The sequence below is a fragment of the Pan troglodytes genome, chromosome 14 (assembly GCF_028858775.2).
Source record: "Pan troglodytes isolate AG18354 chromosome 14, NHGRI_mPanTro3-v2.0_pri, whole genome shotgun sequence".
NCBI classification, from domain to species: Eukaryota; Metazoa; Chordata; class Mammalia; order Primates; family Hominidae; genus Pan; species Pan troglodytes.
The window spans coordinates 52,342,626-52,363,500 of record NC_072412.2 but is presented as its reverse complement, the minus strand read 5'-3'; the positions used below and the strand labels follow the sequence as shown (position 1 = coordinate 52,363,500).

The following is a 20,875-nucleotide window of genomic DNA, read 5'->3' as shown; positions in this document are numbered from 1 at the left end:
ATGAGGAATCGGCATACCTGGATTAAGAAAATGTGACACATATACACCATGGAATACTATGCAGCCATAAAAAAGGATGAGTTCATGTCCTTTGTAGGGACATGGATGAAGCTGGAAACCATCATTCTTGACAAACTAGCTCAAGGACAAAAAACCAAACACCACATGTTCTCACTCATAGGTAGGAATTGAACAATGGGAACACTTGGACACAGGAAGGGGAACGTCACGCACTGGGGCCTGTTGTGGGGTGGGGGGAGGGGGGAGGGATAGCATTAGGAGATATACCTAATGCTAAATGATGAGTTAATGGGTGCAGCACACCAACATGGCACATGTATACATATGTAACAAACCTGCACGTTGTGTACATGTACCTTAGAACTTAAAAGTATAATAAATATATATATATATAGAAGAAAAAAAACAAGGGATTGGCATACCTGATTGTGAGGGCTGGCTAAGCAAGTCCAAAATCCATAGAGCAGCAGTCAGGAAGGGACAGGCACAAGCAGGATGGACTCAGCATGGGCTCAAGCTGTTGTTCACAGGAGGAATTTCTTCTCTCCTGGTGAGGCCTCAGTCTTGCTTTTAAGGCCTTCTGATTGATTAAGTGAGCTCCACTGGATTGTCTCTTCCTCTTTAAAGTCAGTTGATTAGGGACTTTATCTGCAAAATTCGTTCATAGCAACACCTAGATTAGTATTTGAATAACAGGGGACTGTAACTTAGCTAAGTTAGTGTATCATTGTAAGAAAATAGTTGCTTTGCTTTTTTGCATGTAAATGCAAAACATTTAAATATTCATTAAGTAATTGCTGATGAATAGCTAATGTTGGTAAAGACAAAGACCTTTAGTTAGAAATGACTGTTGAGGATAATAAACCAATACATTTGAGCTTGCTTTTTTGTGCCACAAATGCTGGCCTGGGGAGGGATGAGTCCTTATCAATGCCTAAATGTAACATGAGTTTCCCCAACTAGAAAGAGTTCAATCTTAATGTCTCTCACATTGTAAGGTTCCATCTCAGTGACATAGTTAACAATAAATAACCTAAACATTAACTCCCAATGCTTGTTTAGGGTGTTTCTAGAAGTCACCTGACAATCAGGTATAAAAGGAGGTAAAGGAATCTGACATTTCCTGGGTTATGTTCAATGTAAGACCCTTGGGAAGATTATGTTCTTGAAGAAATGTAATACTGTAAAGCCACCACCACGAAGAGTAAAAGGACAAGCCACAAAGTAGATGGAGGTGCTTGCAACACATATATCTGACAAATAACTTGTATCTAAAATGCCTGAAGAACTCTCATAAATTCTTAAAAACATAAAATTTGGCAAAAAATTTTGTACTTAACAAAATAGGACAAATATGGCTAATGAATGCATGAAAATGTGCTTAGTAAGACTGGGGAAATACGAATAAAAACTACAATGAAATGAAACTGCACACCCACCTGAATGGCTAAAGTTCAGACCATGGAAAATCCCACGTGTTGACAAGGAAACATGGCGACCTGAATTATACTGCTAATAAGGTGCAAACTGGCAGGGTCCGCTAAGGTCTAGTTCAACCTTAGCAAACTGGTAAGGTCTGGTGAGGCCTCAGACCTTACTTAGCACGTCTCCTATAGCCTTTAAATGCATGTTTCTGTACTTAACAGGAACATTATGGCTATATGAGAATGTTTACAGCAGCACCATTTATAATAGCCAAAATCTAGAAATAACCTGAATCCATCATCTATAACAGAATTAGTAAAATTGGAGCATATTCATACAATGAAATATTCTACATGAATAAAAATAAACACACTATAACTGGATGCAGCAACATGGATGGGGTCCCAATCATAATCTGGAGGAAAGAATCCTGACACCAAATTATGTGCTATATAAATAACTTGGTACCATTTTATATGCATAGTATTGAAGACAGGAGGTGTTACACATAGCAAGGCAATGGAAGGGGGTGGTGGGGGGCATTCTGAGGGAGAGGTGATTGGAGCATGGCAGGAGAAAGTACTGGTGATGCTATCTTTCTTCATCCAGGTGCTTGGTACATGAGCATGTTCACTGAAAATTCATCAGGCCATACACTTAAGATTTATAAACTTTTTAATATGTGTTATACTTTAATAAAGTTTACATTAAAAGTATATTAAGTAGTTATGCTGTGAAGATAATAAATATACTACTGCATGAAGAATTTAAAAATCCTGATGTTATTGCAAAGAATACTTACTTATCTTGGGGGATACAATTTCCAGTGGCTACATCGTTTATCAATTCAAGTAATATTGTATCTCAAACCACTTAGAAGTGAAGGTGATGTGAAAAGTTGCTGCAAAAAGTGGCTGTAGGCCAGGCGCGGTGGCTCACATCTGTTATCCCAGCACTTTGGCAGGCCGAGGTGGGTGGACCACTTGAGGTCAGGAGTTCGAGACCAGCCTAGCCAACATGGCAAAACCCCATCTCTACTAAAAATGCAAAAATTAGCCAGGTGTGGTGGCAGGTGCCTGTAATCCCAGCTACTCAGGAGACTGAGGCAGGAGAATCGTTTGAACCTGGGAGGCAGAGGTTGCAGTGAGCTGAGATTGCACCACTGCACTCCAGCAACGGACTGAGACTCTATCTGCCCCCTCCCCCAGAAAAAAAATGGCTGTAGTGATGTTACTGATATTGACGATGCAAATGAGTTTAGATAAAACCATGTCATAAAATCTTACAACAGAATATTTAATATTTCCAAGCTGACATATCTCAAAAATTTTTAAAGTATACATATAAAATCTGTGACAAGTAGGCATGAATTATATATTTAAAAATGTATAAATGTATTCGAATTAGCCAAAGTTTTGGATGTTATCATTAGAAAAATGCAGATCCAGGCCAGGCGCAGTGCCTCACACCTGTAATCCCAGCACTTTGGGAGGCTGAGGCAGGTGGATCACAAGGTCAGGAGTTTGAGACCAGCCTGGCCAACATGGTGAAACCCCATCTCTACTAAAATTACAAAAATTAGCCTGGCATCATGGCGTGCACCTGTTATCCCAACTACTCGGGAGGCTGAGGCAGAAGAATCGCTTGAAGCCGGGAGGCAGAGGTTGCAGTGAGCCAAGATCGTGCAACTGCACTCCAGCCTAGGTGACAGAGCGAGACTCCATCTCAAAAAATAAAGAAAAAGAAAAATGCAGATCCTCTCATGTTCAAGGTTGTCTTGTATTTAGGCACACTGGGTATATACAGTATGTAACAGATTACATTGTTTTATCGACCTTCTGCAATGAAAGCCACTTTAAAATTAAAACAGCCAGATTTTTTTTAAGCTTTCATTTTTGAAGCCTAGCCTCCAAGTAATCTGAAGAATTGGGGTTTTGGATGAAGAAAGGAAATGTCACTGTTGGTGTTCCAGTGATGGGGATGGCAACAGCAGTAGCTAAGAAGACATTGGCAGAGGTTGCCGGGGTGGGGGGTCGGGGGGAAGTAAAAATGCAGCAATGGCCACAGCAGCACAGGGGACCATGACAAAAGAAGCATCCACTACAGTCGAAATGGAGGACAAAGTGTTAGAACCAGTAAGAGTTTCGTAAAGTGGCTAGAAACAATATAACTGTCTCAAAATTAGTGATTTTTCTATAAGTCTATGTTTAATAAAAATTATTTTAAAATGATCCTATTCACAGCAGCAACAAAAAACTACCTAGAAAGAACTCAAACGAGAATTGTATAATACCTCTAGTAAATAAAGTAAGTCTTAAACAAATGGAAAGCAATATCATATTCATGGAATAAAACTCTCAATATTGTAAAGCTACAAACATACCCCAGATTAATCTACAAATGCAATATAATCTTAATCAAAATCTCAAAGTTGTTCGTGGAGCTTGACAAGCTAATTATAAAATTTATATGGAAGAATATGCCAAGACGGCTTGAGAGAGAACAAATTGCTCTGCCAGTTGTCAAGACATTATAAAGCTGTGATAATTAAAACGGGTTTGGACTCAGAAGAGTTCATTCCATCAGAAAAGTCCTGCCACAGACCCACACAGAAATGTAGCGTATGTTAATAGCAACGTCTCAAATCAGTGAGGAAAACAAGGGCCTTTCTGTAAATGGTGCTGCCAAATGATTTTTCAGTAGCTTTGTGGAGAAAGATATACAAAAGGAGGCCTGTGTAAAGGCATGTATTGCAGCCTTGTTTGTAATACATACGAAAACAAGCCCAAATATTTAAGAATCAAAGTAAGTTGGTGAAAAATTTGACACTGTTTACATTTTCACAAGCCATCAAAACAATATGTATTTTGCTATAGGTACAAATATATTTCATGGGAAAATTTCTGAATGGAAATAATGAGTTACTTCTGGGAAAGAGCAGGAGGGCACCAGAGTTGAAAATAACAGCCTGAAAAGCTTTATTTTGGGTGGATTATATCATTTTTACAGAAAAAGTTATTCATGTATATTTTCAGTTGTAAAATACTAATTTTAAACACTAATGTTTAATAAGTGTTGAAAATCGGAAAGAACAGTGCTTACACTCATCTGTGCCAAGGTCCAGAAACACATTTTCGTGCTTCTTACTTTGTTTTTATTTCTGAGAACTTAAGTTCTGGTTCAAAAACACATTGGAATTTAAAAAAAAAATAGAATTAACATAGCTGACTGTGTGAATAATGAGACTTTCAGGAGAAGAAACCCTTGTAAGGTCCTGCCTCCCAAAGGTACTTCAGGCCAGTCATTGCATCTTTCAAAGGCCAATTCCTCACTGGAAAGCAGAGTAAATAAACAAAACCCCCTACACTAACTCCCAGGGCTGTGTAGCAAGACAAGATACCCACATGAAATCTCTGTCATCTTATCCAGATGTTAGTGACTAGATGCATTAGGGCCATTGAACTTCAAAGTGACCCGTGCCGTCCTTCAGGGGTGCACAAGACCATCCAATGGACAGGATTAGAGCTTCTGTCTATATTTATTTTTATTTCATCATCTCCTGTTAAAATTTCTATTTTTGTGCATGCCTTATAATATACATAGCATATTGGTATGCTAATGTATACAATTATAAATTAAAAGTCATATACTATGGGTGTGTGTGGCAAATGTGCCTCCCAAATTTCTTTTTAAGCTTACTTTTTAAACCACAACTTTTTAAGTGAGAGGAGACAACATTGTGAGCACCAACACACAGAATATCTATTGCACTATTAGTTTCTACTCTGCCAGTACAAAGAATGGTTGGCTATAGAAATAAAATATTTTCCTCGAAGAGAGAACATAGTTTGTAAATTTCTCATCCTTTCATAGCCCTGCTAGTCCAAGAGAAAATGTCTTTTGCTTATCAGATATATATTTTTTTATTTGTTGTTGTATTTGGCCCAACTCTGGGATTCCAATCCATGACCAGTGAATTTTCGATTTTATTTGTGTCTCTTTGGCACCAGGTGGCAGCTTCTGTCTCTAACGACACTTAATGAGCTTCACTTTCTGGTGATAGTACATAAAGAAAATAGAGTTCTAGCACTTTCTTTGTTGGATGATAATAGTATACTCAACCAAATAAAGTAACATTTTCATCTTATTGGGCTTATTAGAAAAATTCAAATACCCCTAAAAATGAGGCATGGAGTTGGGAAGTGGGTGAGGCAAGGGACTTTTTTTTTTCCAATTTATCCTAGATATTATTTTGGGCATTCTGGTTTTGGGGTGTATTATTGTGTGTGTGTGTGTGTGTGCGTGTGTGTGTGTGTGCGCGCGCATGTGTGTGCATTTAAACCCTGCATTTAGAGTTGTAATATTGACCCCAGGCTGTTCATGTGGTTGATTGAAGGCAGATTGCCTTATTAGCCATTGCTGGTTCAATGGGATTAATATTCCTTAAAGAGGAAAGCCTTTTCCTTTTGGGTCTCTTCTGAAAACATTTGAGTAAAAACACTGCCACCCGGTGTTTCTTTTAGGAGAAGCACAATAAATATACCATGCACTCTTAAAAAGTTTTCTAGGATGAATAGCAAATCACCCATTTTCTTAGTTATATTCAAATAAGGCCTGACAGACTACAGAACATGCCCTGCTTTAAATGTAAAATAGGCCGGGCTCAGTGGCTCACAATTGCAATCCCAGCACTTTGGGAGGCTAAGGCAGGAGGGTTGCTTAAACAGGAGTTTGAGACCAGCCTGGGTAACCATGAGACACTGTCTCTACAAAAAATAGAAAAAAAAAAAATAGCTGGGTATGGTCGTGTGTGCCTATAGTCCCAGCTGCCTAGGAGGTTGAGGTGGGAGGATTGCTTGAGCCCAGGAGATCAAGGCTGCAGTGAGCCATGACTGCACAACTGCACTCCAGCCTGGGTAACAGAAAAAGACCCTGTCTCAAAAATAAAAATAAAATATTCCAGCCCATATCATGCTACGTAATGCAGAGAGGCTATCCCAGATGTTGGAATGATTGTTTGATTTTCAAGCATGAATTCTAAGACAATCCTGCAAATATTCCAGCCTTACGTAATCATTCTGACCTGGATCATGGCAAAAAGACCAGGCTAAGGGCTTTGTCACCATTCGAATCCTCCCTCAACCTTTCTGCTGCAGTCACAGTTGTTTTCATCCAGCCCTCAAGAAGTGCTCTCCAGGCCGGGTGAGGTGGTTCACACCTGTAATCCCAGCACTTTGGGAGGCCAAGGCAGGTGGATCACTTGAGGTCAGGAGTTTGACACCAGCCTGGCCAACATGGTGAAACCCTGTCTCTACTGAAAATACAAAAATTAGCTGGGTGTGGTGGTGCACGCCTGTAATCCCAGCTACTGGGGAGGCTGAGGCAGGAGAATCACTTGAACACGGGAGGCAGAGGTTGCAGTGAGCTGAGATCGTACCAGCCTGAGTAACAGAGCAAGACTCCAACTCAAAAAAAAAAGAAAAAGTTCCTGTCCAGTACAGTTCAAGGCAGCCTTAGGCAGCAGCTCCCTTTTGCAGGGCCCACATCTGGAGAAACCTGTGTCCTCCCGCCTGGTCTCTTTGCCCTGCCACCCCACAGGCTGTGCATTTGCCCACCTCTCCTCTTCTACCCTCCTCGTTCCCAGGGGAGGGGAAGGTGGGCAAATGCACAGCATTCCAACATCTTTCTCTGAAAGTTTCTGGCCTCCTCACCTCTTCTTGTATTCTTCATAGAGCCTGTTGGACAGAAGTGGGATTTGCATCCTCTTTGCAATGAACGAGCACCTTGTTTTTGGAAGGTGGTGGAACACAGCGCCCATTATTTTGGGACCTCTGCTATAACCATAACATCGTTTACACACATAAGTAAAAGAGAGATAATGACAATAGGACCTACATCCTAGGGTCATAGAGGATCAAATGAAATAACCCAAGTAAAGCCTTGAGCTATTTACTCATCTTTTTTAAATTATTAGATATTTGGTCAGTGACTTGGTAAATAGAGGAAGACGTTATAGCATAATCGTTAAAAGTGTGGGTTCTAAGACAAACTCCAGGAGTTGAATCCCAACTACGCCACTTAGTATTCATGGGACCTTGAACAACTGACCTCCCTGTGAGATGGGGATGATTGTAGATGTTATCTCACAGGGTTCTTGTAAGATGTACAGGCATTGCTACTTGTACACCTCCTGAACAGTGCCAATTAGGTAGTAGCCACTCATATTAGTCAGGGTTCTCCAGAGAAACAAGATCAATAGGATATATATATAGAGAGAGATGGATGACAGGGGATTTGTTAGAGAGATTGGCTCATGTGATTATGGAGGCTGAGGAGTTCCACGATATGCCATCTGAGAGCTGGAGAACCAGAGGAGCTGGTAGTGTGGCTCAATCCAAGTCTGAAGGCCTGAGAAGCAGGGAAGCCAATGGTGTCACTCTCAGTCTGACGTCGGAGACTGGGAACCTGGGGGACTGCAGGTGCAAGTCTTGGGGTCCAATTGTCATGTAGTTCCTATTGTCATTTTCTCTCTTTTACTTATGTGTGTAAAAGGATGTTATGTTGGCGCTCCTTCTATCCTAGTTCTAGCAGAGGGCTGGAGAACCTGCAGTTCTGGAGAACAGGAGAAGCCAGTGGCCCAGCTTCAGGAGAAACAGAGAATTCACCTTTCCTCTGCCTTTCTGTTCTGTCTGAGCCCTTGGCCGATTGGGTGGTGCCCGCCCTCATTGGTGAGGGCAGGTTTTGTTTACTCAGTTCACTGACCCAAATGCCAGTCTCCTTCCTCCTGGAGGCAGCCTCACAGACACACCCAGAAATTGTGCTTTACCAGCTATCTGGGCCTCCCTTAATGGAGTCAAGTTAACACCTAAAATCAACCATCACACCACTCAATAAGCATTGGGTATTGTATTTAGTTTTCCTCATCACTTATATCCATGACTTCCCTTATTTAGATTCCTGTAAGAAAAACGAACTATTGTGGGGTCTTTTCATGCTCTTTCCCCACTGAAATTATTATTTGTCTAATACGAGCTCGATAAAAATGGTTTATTGAGAAATGAACATAAAGCAGACACAGATTATTTTTTCAGGGGTGCCAAGGTGAAAGAAATAATCTGGAGGGGATGGGAAAAAAACTCACCAAAAAGGAGACATTGTCCGTAAGTCTTGAAGGCTCGGTAGCACTTCATGAAGTCAAGAAGAGGTGAGCGGGTATTCCAAGGAGCAGGCGTAGCACAGGGAACAAAGACATGGGAGCACCTGGAAAGAGGAGACTGGAGTGGCTGCAGGAGAGGGTGTTAGCAGTAGGACGGAAACAGTCTGGGAAGGGCAAGCATGGCACCAAAATCAATTGTGTGAGTAATAGTAAAGTGCTGAATATGTTTCCAGTAGGGAAGAGACATGATAAGACTTGCTTTTTCTAAATATTATTGTAGCAGCAGAGAAGGGAGGAAGAAGAGGAGGGAGACAAGGTGACAAATGAGCCATTGACCACTTACCCAGGGTGAGCTGATCAGGGCAGGCGCTAAGGTAGCAGGGAGAAAGAGGAGATGCTGGGGCTGAGAGATGTTTCTGAGGGAGGATCTGCGGGGCTTAGTGACAGACTGAAAAGGACAGGAACACATCAGTGGTCATCCTGCAGTGTCTAGCTTGGGAGGCTGGGAAGATGATGAAATCATTGAACCGGGAAACGCATATAAAGAAGGAGTTTGGGGAGGTGCAGACGGAGGTCAATTTTAAACATATTTGCAGGACCCATAGGACATCCAAGTGAAGATACCCAGAATGGACCTAGCATTGTGAAGATATACAGAGTTATAAGTTACCTAGGCTGGTGGACACCACCAGAGATCTTCAGCATGGATGGAAGAGTGCCAAGCATTTCATTTTCAGGAGGGCAGGGTTGGGCACAGAAACAGAAGCCTATGAAGAAGATGGAAAAATAAAAACATTGAGATAAAAATTGTACTAAGAGAGAACTGGCTTTCAAGAAGCAAGTTTTCAATGATCTCATATGCCACAGGAAGGTCAAATAGAACAAGGACTGAAAAGAGGCCATTGGATCTGGCAACTGAGATGTGGGACCCATGACCAAAAAGTATTTTCAATGAAGTGGTATGGTTAGAAGAAGAAATGAAGGCATTTGTCCATTCATTTATTCAACAAATATTCATCAAGCACCTATTATATATCAGGCCATGTTCTAAGCCTTGAGGATATGGTAGTAAACAAAACCAAGACCTCTATTCTTTCTAAGTTTACACTCCAGCATTGCTTATAGAATACTCTTTAAAGAACTTAACAGGGAGAGGAGAAACTAGACAGTATTTTGAGGGAAAAGATGAAGTCAAGAAAAGTATCTTTCTTATAGCCTGGTAATGTTTGAATTTGTGGCTGAATAATTAAACTATAGGTGGAGAGGAGAGGGTGGAGGAGGAGATCAAGAGACAAAGAGAGAGAGAACAAATAACATAAAATCTCCCAAGGCTGTGGAGTTGGCGTCTAACCTTGGGAGGGAGAAGTGCCATCTACTCCTCCAAGACAGGAAATAAGTTGACACTTCACTGCTGAGGCCCTCATTTTCCTTGTAAATTAAGAGGCAAGCTGGGACAGACTGAACGAGATTTGAGACAACAATTTGGAAGAGCTGAAGCAGGAAGCAGGAAAAGAAGCCAACGGCACAAAGTCAATATTCAAGCAGAGTTGTGCCCAGTTAAGCAATAAAATTATGTGGCAAGGAGTTCTGTTACCTCACCACCTACACATTCAGTCTAACTAGAGGCTGTGTGGAGTCTTCCAAGGCAGTAGACATGTCTTCTCCCCTTCCCCTTCCTCTGGCTTTTGTGACTGTAGCAGATATCTATGTGGAAATCAACTTAGAGGACAGCAAATTTTTTTTTTTTTTTTGGAGACAGTCTTGCTGTAGTCCCAGCTATCTGGGACTACAGCACGTACCACCATGCCCCTGCTAATTTTTGTATGTTTTGTTTGTTTGTTTTTGTAGAGGAGGGGTTTTGCCATGTTGCTCAGGCTGGTCTCAAACTCCTAGGCTCAAGTGATCCATCACCCTCAGTCTCCCAAAGTGCTGGGATTATAAGCATGAGAAACTGTGCCTGGCCTTTTTTTATTTCTCAGAGAAAAGCGATAGTTGTGTCTTAGTCTGTGTGCGTTGTTATAAAGGAATACCTGAGGCTGGGTGATTTATAAAGAAAGGAGGTTTACTTGGCTCGGGGTTCTACATGAAGCATGATGTCAGCATCTGCTGCTGGTGAGGGCTTCAAGCTGCTCCCACTTATGGTGGAAGGTGAAGGGGAGCCTGTGTGCAGAGATCACATGCCAAGAGTGAAAGCAAGAGAGAGGGGGAAGGTGCCAGCCTCTTTTCAACAACCAATTGTGACAGTAACTAAGAGTGAGAACTCACTCCTGGCAGAATGGCACCAAGCCGTTCATGAGAAACCCACTCCCATGATCCAAACACCTCCCACTATGCTCCACCTCCAGCGCTGGGATGAAATTTCAACATGAAACTTGGTAGAACCAAACAAACCATATCTAACCTATAGCAAGTTGTTAGGAGAGTTTATTGGCCAAGTACCCCATTTTATTTACTTTGGCATTTCTAGTCACATTAGAAAGCGGCAGCCTATCCGCTATTCCTCCCCAGTCTCATCCCCGCCTTGCCCCATTTTATGACTCACAAGTACCAATATCTTGCTCACTGCCTTCTCTAAATGCTCAGTGACTTTTTATCATGGGTGTTGCTGACCCAATCTATCTTTGCAACCAGCATTCAAAAAGCACAGAGCATAATGGTCAGATGGATTTTCTATAGGTAACTGCCTGCCATGACTTTGGTGTCATCGCCTCTCTCACCTTGTCAGTAAATGTCACTTTACCTTCATCCTGATGACGCTGTGCTTCACGCAGTGATCCTCAGCTCCAGACCTGCCTGACAGCATCCTCTGCCCATAAACACACGTACTTCTGAAAAGAAAGATCTACAGGTAGGACACAGCTGTCTTAGCCCTGGGTTTGTACTGACACAGATTTCCAGCCTACTTATTTAGATAGTCCTTCTCAAGTGTTTGCTGGGCTTTCTTATTATTCATATATAAACAGAAATTAGTGTGTGGCATCACTTTCTGTCTTTTTACTTTCAGTCTATGCCCTTATATCTCATTGTGTCTGTAAATATATAGTTGCTTTTCTTGGAAATCCAATCTGCCTTTCAGCTATCTAGTTTCTTGCTATTTATCATGCTTGCTGATGTATCTGAGTTTATTTCTGCTCTGTTATTTGGGTCCCTTCCTTTACTCTGTTCCTTCTGCTTCTTCTCCCCAGTCTACATCCTTCCTTACTTTTGGAAGGGACTTTCTAACTTTATATTCTTCTCTTTACTGATCTGAAAGTGATAGACACTCTTGTCTTTTCATTAAAGTTTTAACATTTACATTTAACATGATTGAAAATGCAACAATGCATCTACCCTCCTCCAAAATAGCAAGAAACTGAAATATTTTAACTGAGATCAAGCCTTTTCATCTTGTATGTAGTACTGGCCAGCATTCTTTCTATTTTTGTTTTGTTTTGCTTTTCAGCAACTCCTACCCTATATTAGCCATTAATATCATTAACGTACAGCCAATGTTTGTTTGGATATGCACACATAGTTACATGTTTATCTTTTGGCCACTGGTTTTTTTTTTGTGGGGGGGCGGTTAGACCTTCCTTCTCCCTGAAATACATCATTCAGTGAAAGTGTGTTGATAGTGAATTACGTTTTTGTTTGTCTGAAAATATTAAGCTATTTTCTCTCAGTTCTTTCTTCCTTTCCTTTTCTTCTTTTTCTTTCTTCCTTTCTTCCTTCTTTCTTCTCTCTTTCCTTTCCTTCCTTTTTCCTTCTTTCCCCTTCCTTCCTCCCTTCCTCCCTCTCCCTCTCTTCTTTCTCTCTCTCTTTCATTCATTCTTTTCTTTTTCTTTCTTTCTCTTTCTTTTCTGTCTTTTCTTTTGAGACTGAGTCTCACTGTATCACCCAGGCTTGAGTGCAGTGGCACGATGTCAGCTCACTGCAACCTCCTGCTCCGGGGTTCAAGTGATTCTCTTTCCTCAGCCTCCCAAGTAGCTGGGATTACAGGTGCACGCCACTACACCCGGCTAATTTTTGTATTTTTAGTAGAGACAGGGTTTCCCCATGTTGGCCAGGCTAGTCTTGAACTCCTGAGCTCGAGTGGTCCACCTGCCTTGGCCTCCCAAAGTGCTGGGATTACAGGTGTGAGCCATCACTCCCAGCCTCTCTCAGCACTTTGAACAGATTATCATTGATTGGCTTCTGATTGTACTGCTGAGAGATCTGCTGCAGTACTTTTTTCCCCTGTAGGTAATCTGTCCTTGCTTTTAGAATTGTCTTTATCTGCAGTTTTAGCTTCCTCTTTAGAGACTGTAGGGAGTTCCCTAATTTTCTTATGATAAACAAAGCATTAAAATAAGTATGTGTTTATTTTATTACACATTTCTAGGCGTGTTGTTGAGGGAAGTTTTCTTTGTGTGTGTGTAAATACGTCAGTTCTCTCTTGGGAGCTTGGCTGGGATACCTCTGCAGTATGAGACATTCTGTGCCATTTCCCAGAGCTTTCTGCATGGCGGGGCTTCAGTCACTCCCTGTGGAGCTGGTTTAGGAACACACCCCCTATTGGCCATCTTCTCTTTCCTGCAGTACCTCCTCACCCCCCTGCTGGCTCCCAGTGCCCCTCAAAGACCTAAGGGCCCATGTCTTTATTTTAGGTCTGTATACTTGTAAAGGAAGCCTCTAAAATATTCTGTCAGTGCCTGTCCAGGGAACTCCACCTTTCCCTATAGTAAACAATACTACCCAGTGGGGGATCAGGGGGTGCAGGGAATGCATAAAATCTAACATTAACAAGAAAAAAAGTCAATATGTAAAGTTTTAATATGTAAAAATGTATAAGATGTCTCAAAGAAAATATCCCAAAGGTTTAATCATTACCTATAAGGTGGAATTCTGGATCATTTTCCCCAACTACTTTTATACCTGCCAAAGCTTCTATAATATGCATGTATCAAAGGATTCCCTATTTAATAAATAGTGCTGGGAAAACTGGCTAGCCATATGTAGAAAGCTGAAACTGGATCCCTTCCTTACGTCTTATACAAAAATTAATTCCAGATGGATTAAAGACTTAAATGTTAGACCTAAAACCATAAAAAACCCTAGAAGAAAACCTAGGCGTTACCATTCAGGACATCGGCATGGGCAAGGACTTCATGTCTAAAACACCAAAAGCAATGGCAACAAAAGCCAAAATTGACAAATGGGATCTAATTAAACTAAAGAGCTTCTGCACAGCAAAAGAAACTACCATCAGAGTGAACAGGCAACCTACAGAATGGGAGAAAATTTTTGCAGTCTACTCATCTGACAAAGGGGTAATATCCGGAATCTACAATGAACTCAAACAAATTTACAAGAAAAAAACAAACAACCCCATCAAAAAGTGGGCAAAGGATATGAACAGACACTTCTCAAAAGAAGACATTTATGCAGCCAAAAGACACATGAAAAAATGCTCATCATCACTGGCCATCAGAGAAATGCAAATCAAAACGACAATGAGATACCATCTCACACCAGTTAGAATGGCAGTCATTAAAAAGTCAGGAAACAACAAGTGCTGGAGAGGATGTGGAGAAATAGGAACACTTTTACACTGTTGGTGGGACTGTAAACTAGTTCAACCATTGTAGAAGTCAGTGTGGCGATTCCTCAGGGATCTAGAACTAGAAATACCATTTGACCCAGCCATCCCATTACTGGGTATATACCCAAAGGATTATAAAACATGCTGCTATAAAGACACATGCGCACGTATGTTTATTGCGGCACTATTCACAATAGCAAAGACTTGGAACCAACCCAAATGTCCAACAACGATAGACTGGATTAAGAAAATGTGGCACATATACACCATGGAATACTATGCAGCCATAAAAAATGATGAGTTCATGTCCTTTGTAGGGACATGGATGAAGCTGGAAACCATCATTCTCAGCAAACTATTGCAAGGACAAAAAACCAAACACCGCATGTTCCCACTCATAGGTGGGAATTGAACAATGAGAACACTTGGACACAGGAAGGGGAACATCACACACCGGGGCCTGTTGTGGGGTGGGGGGATGGGGGGAGGGATAGCATTAGGAGATATACCTAATGTTAAATGATAACTTAGTGGGTGCAGCACACCAACATGGCACATGTATACATATGTAACAAACCTGCACGTTGTGCACATGTACCCTAAAACTTAAAGTATAATAAAAAAATAAAAACAAATTATTACATTAAAAAAAAACCATGTATCACTTTGATAAACAGGGAGAAAATTCCAAAATGAAACAATGACAACATAGTAATATTGAATTAAATTCAAGGAGAGAAATGGCAACGAAATTAGAGGCTTCTTCAGTAAATCCCTTTTATCCTGCTCTTTGTGGTTTGGCCTTGATGTGACTTAGCATTCAGACTAGTCCAGATAGACTCAGTTGATCAGGTTTTAGCATGTGACTATGCTTGCTTTTCTAGGTTTAAACATTCTAATAATTGCCCAGGAATTTTTTTTAACTTTAGAAACTTCAGTGGAGTCAACTCTGCTGGGAAGCCCTTCTGTTCAGTGAGGGTACAGACCTGACCTAGCTGAGCCTCTATCTGACTCTCTTTCTTACCTGCTGTGACCTTGAACAAATTACCTGAACAACTGAGTCTCAGCTTCTCCTCATTAGTTTGCATTCTTAATTAGAGCTGAGAGAAGCCCAGCAGAAATTGATTTTATGCAAAAGTTGTAGCCTCTTGGAAGTACTCATGAAAGATTTAACTACCTGGGCTTCAGAAATACAGGATTTCTTTCTTACTGGACCCAAACATCAGGGTTTTTTTTTTGCTGTCTCTTGTCCCTCTGTCTTTCTGTAGGCCAGTTTCTCCCTAGATCTTTTGTAGGTTTTATGTCTTCTGTCTTCGGTCACCAGGAAAAGAATTAAAATCCCAAAGAAGAGACTTGTAAGTCAATTGTGAGGAAGGCGCAGTTCCTGAATGGATGAACCATAGCCAGGTGGGCAGCGCTATGTATGGGCCACAAATCTTTGTGGTATATGAGGCGGGAGCAGTTCCTACTCCTAGGAGTATGTGGTGTTAGGTGAACAGTCCCTTGGTGTCCACTACAAATCTCTTCCTTACAGGGTTATGTAAGTTTTTGAGCTAATGTGTGTAAAGTTTATTTCACCTCTTCAGTAGACACTGCTGCACTGTTCTAGGCATTGGCGAATCAGCAAAGAACAAAACAGACAAGCAGCCTTGTTCTGATGGGGCACACAGCTGAGATATAACACTCGACCCACAGTAGCTACTCAATAAATTACGCGTTTCCCTGTTGCTCCAGCAAGTTTAAGATGGAAAGTGTCTGTGAAGAGCTGGACTTCTGTAATACGCAGAGGGACAACTAAAAGATTTTGGGATTTGGCACAGTTGCAGCGCCTCAAAGGAAAACACCATGGGCCATGTATAGAGTGTCTTGACTCAGTAAATGAGGATCTTAAATGCAGAGGTCCTGATACTGCTCCCAGAAGGCACTGCTCAGGCTAGCAGTTTCGGGTCTGTGTGTATTTTATGTGGGGTGGGGTGGGGTGAGAACGTGGAAATGATGTTACTATTTTCACTTGAATTTCTCAAAGCAGCTGCTGTCTACCAAAGGTAGGCTAGCCCTGTGAGGAAAACGAAGACTGGCCCAGATCTAGTGGTGTAATCAAGGCAACCATTTCATTCTCTGGGTGTCAGATACCACAGTTGAGGAGGGAGGCCCAGATTCTGTGGTTTTCACAACATGGGCCAAGAAATCTTAAGTGTTCTCAAATATGCCCAAAAAACAAGTAGGGGTCCTGAATCCATGCCTTCACCTGAACTCCAAATCCATCATAGCAAATTTGCTACTCCTGTTATGTTACGCTATAAGTTTTAGTTTGGGAGAAAAAGAGAGTATCCTGAGGGGTGTGTGTGTGTGTGTGTTTATCGACAGATAGATGGATAGAGTCATTCCTCTGATAGCTATACATGAATATACAGTCATGTACACATAACAACATTTTGGTCAATGATGAACTAAATATACAACAGTGGTCTCCGAAGATTATATAATACCATATTTTTACTGTACCTTTCCAATGTTTAACTATGTTTAGATACACAAATACTTACCATTGTGTTACAACAGCCTACATTATTCAGTATAGTATCATGCTGTGCAGGTTTGTGTCCTGGGAGCAATAGGCCACATAGCCTAGGTGTGTGGTCGGCTATACTAAGTGTGTAAATATACTCTACGATGTTTGCACAATGACGAAATCACCTAATGACACGTTTCTCAGATATATCCCTGTTGTCACATGGTGCATTACTATATATTCCTTCTCCAAATTTTATACACACAGAGCCATACATACATATAACATATACATATTATGTGCACATATACGTAAATATACATGATTGCTACAATCTGCTTCAGCAATGACACCCTATGACGTGTGTGTGTGTGTGTATGTGTGTGACCAGGGTCAACCTTTTTGATGGGTAAGTCAATCACAAAGTGGTTTGTACAAATCCAAGGTTTTAATGGCTGTTAAATAATAAAAGGAAGGATATTTGCCCTATATACATTCTGTCCACTGACGATACTGTCAGCTGGCCATGCATTTTATTGCACATATAAACAGTGTACAAGGATCTTGAAGACGTCTTAGCCATAGAAGGACTGCATTTAAAAGAAAAAAAAGCAATTTTACAGAAGACTGAAGCCATTTACATTACACAGCCAACTTGAAGAAAATAATAAAAATTAATATCAAAAGAAATACTTTAATTTTGAAAAAAAAATCTCTCAAAACAATGATTACAAAGCTTCATGCTACCATATATACACGTAAGAAAATATTTCAGGACCCCGCATTCTGAATGCCCGTGAAGGTGCAGCAGGCTAAACTCCTACTTATATAGTCAACCTTTGAATGTTGCTTAAATTGTATACACTCTTTGTCCAAAATGTTTCTTTACATCATTATGCTATTTGACAAAACAGGTATTTGTGCAGTACAGAAAAATATTAAAATACATTTTAAGTTAGGTTAAAGTGCACAGTACATCTGATAGGAAATAACTGCTAGCTGCCAATCCAAATTTCCGTTTTCAGAAACCTCCCCCCATCTTCCCAAGAGTGGAGGGCAGCCATTGCCTTGGTTGATGTTGGTCTGTGCTGACTGCACACTGAATCCTCCTCCTGGTGGTGTCTTTTCTTTTGCGTCCCCCTCTACATTTGTCTTACAAACTGTGGCTGCTGCTGCTCTAAAAACTTCCAATGGCTTTTCGAGGAGGTGAAAGTGCAGTCAGCATTCACAAGACTTAGAAAGGTTAATTACTGGGACATCTGTGATTGCAGCGTGAGTGCACATGCATGGAACTGCCTGCAGAAGGCTGCCGTGTTCTGTGAAGCCCTCTGTGAATCTCTGAGAGCAGCATGTGTTCCATTCCTTGGCTGGTTCTTCTCTAGCCCTATTTTGTTGCACTTGCTCCCTCCTCAGCCACTCAGCCTCACAAACTCCACTTACTGCACCCTCCCCTTAGCCTGCCTTGGTGGTGCTGCCCACAGGCTCATAATGACTCACTTCTGAGGTTTCACACCAGAGACTGTGAATCTTGCAGGATTTTACAGACTACTTGGAAAACCACCAACCACCAAATTAAAATAAAATGAGCACATCTCAGAATCATTTCCTCTTTTAAAACTGGCAGTTGTAAGAAGTGCTGGTTTCCTGATTCAGGTCCTATGTGCCTTAAGTAATTTCTGATACTCAGTCGAAGCTTCCCTTCAAACCCTTTTTGGTTCAACAATCAACTTTTTATCATCTCCACTTTCCTATACCATTTCTTCATTATCTACCTTTGGTGCTAAGCTCTCTTTAATGTAACCCAAGTTACAGTGCAAAAGTATACTTCAAGACACACGATGCTAACACTTATTATTTCTTTGTGTTAAAACGTGAATGTTTTGTGCATAGCAAAAGAAGTATGAATCCAAAAAATAATTGTTCACATTTTAGCTTCAAGTTTAATATGTCTTTTTTTTTTTTTCCATCACAGCTATTTACAAATAACTTTGGGGTGCTCTCTTGATTTTAGTCAGTTCATTATATTGGGGGACAGAGGGCTGCTGGAATGTAGGAAACTGGATGGAATGCAGAAATATAAATAAGACCAACGTTCCACAAACCAAAGTGTCAATATTGCCTCCCCAGAAAAGTTGTGTCCTAAAAGCACCTGTTTTTCGCTTTTTTTTGGAATCATACATACCAGAAACATTACTGAGACCTAAACTACCGCACGCCAAAGAGGATAGAAAATAACTCAATATTTATAATATTAAAATAAAGTGTTTAACCACAAAAAAGCAGTAATAAAATAGTTTCCTAATTTACAATTTGCATCCAAAGGATGAATAACAACTCACTAATAAATAATATTTATATAAATATTTTGTATGTCGAAAATAGTTTTTTAAAAGGCAATGGTCTCAAGAAACCTCTTGAAAAATTTGGTGGTGAAAAACCTGATTGTGCCCCCCTCCCCCTACTAAATACATAATGAGTTTGGTTTTAATAAAACAAATGCGTCTTGCTGCAAAACGGTTGTGCTTGGCGTTTTGGTAATGGCAGTCGGTGAGTGTGGAAAGGATGAAGGAGGGTGGAAAAGGCATTGATGTGCTGCTCATTTTTTTTTTCTCCAGCTCCCTCTCTGGTTTCAAGATAAATACCTGTCAAGTCTTAAAGTCGGAGGTCAGCTCTGAAAGGTAGAAAATCCTCCCTTAGACTGAAAATTGTTTCAATGTAACTGGAGTCAGTGAAGTGACAGGCAGTGGGTGGGAGAGAGGGTTGAACAGGTGCCTGGAGCAGAGTTCAGGATCCTGGATGAGAGCAGAGTCTGAGCCCCCAATGGAGAAGGGGTAGTTTCATGTGAACAGAGCCTTCGTTACGGTGATGTCTAGTAATGCTTGAATGGTAATGCCCACTTTGACCAGGCCTTTTTCTTCAAGGATGTGGTGGGGGAGACATAGCTTTTCCTAAAAGGAAAAAGAATAAAACATCAATTTTTAGATGATCCTACTCTCATTGTAAAATCCTGCTACATTGTTGATGACATCAAAGTTAGGTTGAACACTCTAGTATGCCTGTTTGATCACCTACACCAAGCTCCTTCCTTTGCTTTCAACCTACTGCAAAGACCTTTTCTATGTTTGCAGAGAAAATAATGATTTTTCACACATGCAGTTTGTTTCAAAAAGGCTCCTAATCACCATGAAGTCTGCAGATCTAAATATTTAAGAAAGTTTTACACTAAATAACTGAGCTACAGAGTCAGTCAGAGAGCATACACCAAGAATATAATAGCTTCTATTTTTATAAAGCAAAACTGCAAATAGCCCCTGACACATTTTAAAGGCACTCAAATATTCATTTGTACCGAACACATTGTTATACTGACCATAGAACTTCATTGAGTTCATTTTACTTCCTGTGACCTCTGGAACGCAGGCAAGTGGGTGGACTGGCAGCCTTTCTTCATGGTTTATGAACAGTCTTTATAAATTGGTAATTATAACTACAGCCCTCAATAGCCTCCCTTTCAAGACTCTTTCATAAAACTGTCAAAGACACATATGTCCTGCTACTCTCTCATGCTGCATTTTTGCTCTTGGGAAATGTCCAGGACATACTATTTAAGAAAAACAGTAAGCGTGAGTCCCTCCTTGTGTGTAGAACCTTTCATGCTCCACAAACCAGTTTACAGAATAACACAATGAAATAATTTTCCACCTTTGTTATTTCACCCTGGTCTGATATCATTCAAGAGAATCTTCTTCCAGGGTGTGTCTCCTTGGCTGGAAAAAGACACCACGGCAAATATTCTTTTATCTACTTGATGACAGTGTGTTTTCCACAGCCCAATGTTTACTTTTTCTTTTTTCTTTTCTTTGACAGGAAAAAAAAATTGTATTTATTTATGGTGTCCAGCATGATATTTTGATAAAAGTATACATTGTGGAATGGCTAAGTCAAGCTAATTATCATATCCATTATCTCAGATACTTATTTTTTGGTAAGAACACTTAAAATAGAGTCTTTTATCAATTTTCAAGTATAAAATACATTATGATGAACTATAGTCACCATTTTGTATCCTTTGACCAATATCTTCCTATCCCCACCTCCCCACCCAGCCCCTGTAACCACCATTCTACTCTCTGCTTTTGTGAATTCAACGTTTTTAGATTCCACGTATTAGTGAGGTCACGCAGTATTTGTCTGTCAGTGC

The 20,875-nt window shown here is 40.6% G+C and overlaps 1 protein-coding gene across 3 annotated transcripts in view; it reads right to left on the bottom strand.

Moving 5' to 3' along the window:
* Positions 1–17,103: 17,103 nt before the first annotated feature.
* The window catches only part of LRCH1 (leucine rich repeats and calponin homology domain containing 1), a 200,200-nt gene continuing 196,428 nt past the window's right edge, over positions 17,104–20,875 (bottom strand). For all 3 annotated transcript variants that reach the window (XM_003314134.6, XM_009426931.5, XM_063792516.1), the window contains one exon: positions 17,104–19,622. In XM_003314134.6, coding sequence (XP_003314182.2) covers positions 19,512–19,622 — 111 coding nt within the window. In that variant the 3' untranslated portion in view covers positions 17,104–19,511. The remainder of the gene's footprint in view (positions 19,623–20,875) is intronic.